Here is a 6,068-nt window from a genome sequence, read left to right as displayed (position 1 = left end):
TACTCCACAGCAGAGCGACAAATTCTTTCTGGAAGCCGCACGAAGTCCTGTTACGGTTCGCGCGCTCCCCTCGTCGGACGTTGGAGTCCTCCCTCGGGCAAGCATGTGTATGTTGTCCTTAGCGTAAGTTAGATTAAGTAGTGTATAAGCGTAGGGACCAATGGCCTCAGCACTTTGGTCCCTTCAGATCTTACCACAAATTTAAAAAAAAATTTTTTGGGAACCCTTATTTGTATATGATGTCACAGTATTATCTTTCGATGATTAATATTTAATTTAAAGACTGTCTTTTTACCACGACTATTTTTAAAAAAGCAGATACTGAGAGCACCTGTATGGATCGTCAGTGTAATGCCCAACATCACTATGTAACTCAGTCATATACTGACTGACTTTGTGTTCTGCCTTAGGGCAGGTCTTCTCATGGGGGAAGCCTCGTCAGAGAGATCCACCGCATGAGCGTCTAGGATAGTGATTCAGTGATGATTTCCCGTTGCCTTCCACTGATAATGATGAAAAGATAATGAATACAGCACAACACGCAGTCCCTGAGCGGAGAAAAATCTCCGACCTAGCCAAGAATCGAACCCGATGCCCTTGGCGTGACAGACAGCCACGCTAACCACTCAGCTATCAGGGAGGGCGGTCATATATTAATACGGTAGAAAAGACTGCTGCCAAAGCAAAACCTACAAAACATTAACACACGCTGTTTCGTATACAGGGTGTTACAAAAAGGTACGGCCAAACTTTCAGGAAACATTCCTCACACACAAATAGAGAAAAGATGTTATGTGGACATGTGTCCGGAAACACTTAATTTCCATATTAGAGCTAATTTTAGTTTCGTCAGTATGTACTGTACTTCCTCGATTCACCGCCAGTTGGCCCAATTGGAGGAAGGTAATGTTGACTTCGGTGCTCGTGTTGACATGCGACTCATTGATAGCATCTAGCACATCAGTACGTAGCATCAACAGGTTAGTGTTCATCACGAACGTGGTTTTGCAGTCAGTGCAATGTTTACAAGTGCGGAGTTGGCAGATGCCCATTTGATGTATCGATTATCACGGGGAAGTAACCGTGGCGCGGTACGTTTGTATCGAGACAGATTTCCAGAACGAAGGTGTCCCGACAGGAAGACGTTCGAAGCAATTGATCGGCGTCTTCGGGGGCACGGTACATTCCAGCCTATGACTCGCGACTGGGGAAGACCTAGAACGACGAGGACACCTGCAATGGACGAGGCAATTCTTCGTGCAGCTGACGATAATCCTAATGTCAGCGTCAGAGAAGTTGCTGCCGTACAAGGTAACGTTGTCCACGTCACTGTATGGAGAGTGCTACGGGAGAACCAGTTGTTACCGTAACATGTACAGCGTGTGCAGGCACTATCAGCAGCTGATTGGCCTCCACGGGTACACTTCGGCGAATGGTTCATCCAACAATGCTTCAAACCTCATTTCAGTGCAAATGTTCTCTTTACGGATGAGGCTTCATTCCCACGTGATCACATTGTAAATTTTCACAATCAACATGTGTGGGCTGACGAGAATCCGCACGCAATTGTGCAATCACGTCATCAACACAGATTTTCTGTGAACGTTTGGGCAGGCATTGTTGGTGATGTCTTGATTGGGCCCCATGTTCTTCCACCTACGCTCAATGGAGCACGTTATCATGATTTCATATGGGATACTCTATCTGTGCTGCTAAAACATATGCCTTTACAAGTACGACACAACATGTGGTTCATGCACGATTGAGCTCCTGCACATTTCAGTCGAATTGTTCGTACGCTTCTCAACAACAGATTCGGTGACCGATGGATTGGTAGAGGCAGATCAATTCCATGGCCTCCACGCTCTCCTGACCTCAACCCTCTCGACTTTCATTTATGGGGGTATTTGAAAGCTCTTGTCTACGCAACCCCGGTACCAAATGTAGAGACTCTACGTGCTCGTATTGTGGATGGCTGTGATACAATACGCCATTCTCCAGGGCTGTTCAGGGATTCCATGCGACGGAGGGTGGATGCATGTATCCTGGCTAAGGGAGGACATTTTGAACATTTCCTGCAACAAAGTGTTTGAAGTCACGCTGGTACGTTCTGTTGCTGTGTGTTTCCATTCCATGATTAATGTGATTTGAAGAGTAGTAATAAAATGAGCTCTAACATGGAAAGTACGCGTTTCCGGACACATGTCCCCGTAACATATTTTCATTCTTTGAGTGTGAGGAATGTTTCCTGAAAGTTTGGCCGTACCTTGTTGTAACACCCTGTATATGTGCAATACTTCCCTGACTCAGGTGTCAGCTGTCAGCCAGAAAACATTATTTGATATTACTTTAACAGCACATAAGTAGGACGGTGTGATCTAAACAGAATACCAAGTACGTGTTCTCATTGTTGCTGGTACCAACAATGGTTTCCTTTTTCACTTCCAAAGGTAGATACACAGTTTGTAAGTAGCTAGAATATGATTCTGATGCATTACTATCTGGTCACAGAAATGAAAAAAAGTTGAAAAATATGGTGATTTAAAATATTTATTTAATTTTTTTGTAGATTATTTTCAAAAGGAGCACTTTTTGTACAGACGACATTTCAGCCGAGCAGAGCAGCCTTAGCGTGGAGGTGGGCGGCGGCAGCGAGAGCGCCGGGGGCGGCGTACGCTGCAGGAGCAGCATAGGCGACATGGGCTGGGGCGGCGTACGCCACAGCGGGGGCGGCGTAAGCGTGGGCAGCGTAGGCGTGGGCGGCGTGGGCGGCCAGGGCGGCGGCGCCGTTGACGACGGCGTCACGGGCCTGAGTCTGGGCGACGGCGGTCAGGTGGGCGGCCCTGGTGGCGGCGACGGCAGGGGTGTCCAGCAGGTAGCCGTCGGAGCGCACGGCCACGGGGGCGGGGCCGTAGGCGGCGTAGCCGGCGTGCACGGGGGCGGCGACCACAGCGGGGGCGGCGTACGCGGCGGGGGCGACGACTGCTGCGGGGGCGGCGCCCAGGTAGCCGGGCTTAGCCACGGCAACGGCCAGGATGGCACTCAGGACGATCTGAAATACAGAATGCCACTAAAATAAGTACTCGCCCTAATTTCCATAACTTACAAGGTCTGCAGTTCAATAAATGTTCCACAAACCACGGTAAAGTGCGTAGTAGGTAACACTTACAACTACTTCTCCTATTCCAACAGAGCGAAACGTTTCCTGAAACCCAAGTAAATTCAGTGGAATTGCTGCTCTTCTTACGTTCAATGTTGTTTCGTTAACCTTACCCAAATATTCTGCGAGAATATCGCCAACTTTCCTGCTATCAATCCTGTTTGAAGTACCTAACAACGTCGTCAACAGTTTACATGGGTTTTACTCGCCTTTTACAATCCTGGTAGCGTGTGCAGTCTTTTAGGCATGATCATGGTTGGGTTAATCAGTAGAAAAATGTATTTGACAACAACCTAGATCATATACGTACATCATATATGAACAAAAGACAGATTCAACTACAATAAATAACACATCCTGTCACGTGCAGCGTCGTTAAGTGCTTGGCATACCCGAGACGTGTTTGAAACGAAGTTTCTCCCGTATTCACCGCGAAGAGACCTCCAAATGCGACAAACTGTTTTTGACAGCTATCTCAAAATGAGCTTTCCTTGCACTTGACGCAATTTTAAGGAAGGTGTTCCCGAAAAAAGGTTAACATTATTTTTTTCCACTTTTGGAGCCACTTTACCGCTTCAGTCACGTTCTTCAGTCATCCACGTTTATAAGGCAAGTTATAGAGTTTTACACAACTTGGGACAAATTACACTCCTGGAAATTGAAATAAGAACACCGTGAATTCATTGTCCCAGGAAGGGGAAACTTTATTGACACATTCCTGGGGTCAGATACATCACATGATCACACTGACTGAACCACAGGCACATAGACACAGGCAACAGAGCATGCACAATGTCGGCACTAGTACAGTGTATATCCACCTTTCGCAGCAATGCAGGCTGCTATTCTCCCATGGAGACGATCGTAGAGATGCTGGATGTAGTCCTGTGGAACGGCTTGCCATGCCATTTCCACCTGGCGCCTCAGTTGGACCAGCGTTCGTGCTGGACGTGCAGACCGCGTGAGACGACGCTTCATCCAGTCCCAAACATGCTCAATGGGGGACAGATCCGGAGATCTTGCTGGCCAGGGTAGTTGACTTACACCTTCTAGAGCACGTTGGGTGGCACGGGATACATGCGGACGTGCATTGTCCTGTTGGAACAGCAAGTTCCCTTGCCGGTCTAGGAATGGTAGAACGATGGGTTCGATGACGGTTTGGATGCACCGTGCACTATTCAGTGTCCCCTCGACGATCACCATTGGTGTACGGCCAGTGTAGGAGATCGCTCCCCACACCATGATGTCGGGTGTTGGCCCTGTGTGCCTCGGTCGTATGCAGTCCTGATTGTGGCGCTCACCTGCACGGCGCCAAACACGCATACGACCATCATTGGCACCAAGGCAGATGCGACTCTCATCGCTGAAGACGACACGTCTCCATTCGTCCCTCCATTCACGCCTGTCGCGACACCACTGGAGGCGGGCTGCACGATGTTGGGGCGTGAGCGGAAGACGGCCTAACGGTGTGTGGGACCGTAGCCCAGCTTCATGGAGACGGTTGCGAATGGTCCTCGCCGATACCCCAGGAGCAACAGTGTCCCTAATTTGCTGGGAAGTGGCGGTGCGGTCCCCTACGGCACTGCGTAGGATCCTACGGTCTTGGCGTGCATCCGTGCGTCGCTGCGGTCCGGTCCCAGGTCGACGGGCACGTGCACCTTCCGCCGACCACTGGCGACAACGTTGATGTACTGTGGAGACCTCACGCCCCACGTGTTGAGCAATTCGGCGGTACGTCCACCCGGCCTCCCGCATGCCCACTATACGCCCTCGCTCAAAGTCCGTCAACTGCACATACGGTTCACGTCCACGCTGTCGCGGCATGCTACCAGTGTTAAAGACTGCGATGGAGCTCCGTATGCCACGGCAAACTGGCTGACACTGACGGCGGCGGTGCACAAATGCTGCGCAGCTAGCGCCATTCGACGGCCAACACCGCGGTTCCTGGTGTGTCCGCTGTGCCGTGCGTGTGATCATTGCTTGTACAGACCTCTCGCAGTGTCCGGAGCAAGTATGGTGGGTCTGACACACCGGTGTCAATGTGTTCTTTTTTCCATTTCCAGGAGTGTACATTGGTTTCATCATATTTTTAGACGCTGTGGTTTGACTTATTTTCTGACCTTTGCGGAGGCTACAGAGAAACCCAGCCTCAAAATATGACGAAGTTGTACTCATCATGTACCTTCTCGTGTAACTTAGTCAAGAATTCAAAGTAAAGTAATGCTTTATGCACACTCAACGAAGGACGTTGGTTCCCTCAACTAGGCTGTGAAAAAAAAGGTGATACCTTTTACAATCTGCGTTTCATTCCGACCACGCTCTTACTTAACAGACTGTAGCTGAAATCAGCTGCATTGTGTCTCAGACTACGTGGTTACGACCAGTAAATGCTGTGCAGTACTATAATATGAGTTTTACCCGCAAATTTCCTTTATGTATTTAATACATTTTCCAAGATTTTCAAAGAAAATTAAAGTCCTTCTTTGCAGTTTCGAATTTCTTAGCGAATATACAAAATTTATGTTACATTTCATGTTGGCTCCAACTAGACTTGTACCGTTAACGATGAAATGTAAGAGAACAGTAGCTATTCGTTAGAGGATAACGTAGGGGGCTCTAACGAGGAATTTGCTAATAGAGTCTGTAAGAATGGTACGTACCAGGGTGTTCATGGTTATGCTGCTTCCTGCTGCTGCTACTGCTGCTGCCGAAATGTGCTTCTGTCTGGTATCGGCCCGCTATTTATACGATGTCGGTCAAGTGTACGTCACAATGCGTGAAAGTATCGAACCTTGCACTGCCGGCCTTGTGCGAGGTCCTCCCGTGGGCGTTGTCTTGCGATGGCCACACGCCTCCCGGAATGTGTGTTCCGGATGGAAGTTCCGTTTTTTTAACAGAATAAATTGAA

The 6,068-nt window shown here is 48.8% G+C and overlaps 1 protein-coding gene across 1 annotated transcript; it reads right to left on the bottom strand.

Moving 5' to 3' along the window:
• Positions 1 to 2,532: 2,532 nt before the first annotated feature.
• LOC126177033 (cuticle protein 16.5-like) lies at positions 2,533 to 5,871 on the bottom strand. The gene is made up of 2 exons (XM_049924266.1): positions 5,821 to 5,871; positions 2,533 to 3,052 (listed from the first exon to the last, which is right to left on the bottom strand). The coding sequence occupies exons 1-2, from the start codon at positions 5,830 to 5,832 to the stop codon at positions 2,609 to 2,611; spliced, it is 456 nt and encodes a 151-aa protein (XP_049780223.1). The 5' UTR covers positions 5,833 to 5,871; the 3' UTR covers positions 2,533 to 2,608.
• Positions 5,872 to 6,068: the final 197 nt, after the last annotated feature.

This window comes from Schistocerca cancellata, chromosome 3, assembly GCF_023864275.1.
Source record: "Schistocerca cancellata isolate TAMUIC-IGC-003103 chromosome 3, iqSchCanc2.1, whole genome shotgun sequence".
NCBI classification, from domain to species: domain Eukaryota; kingdom Metazoa; phylum Arthropoda; class Insecta; order Orthoptera; family Acrididae; genus Schistocerca; species Schistocerca cancellata.
Note: the sequence above shows the minus strand (reverse complement) of the source record. Positions and strands in the feature narration are given on the sequence as shown.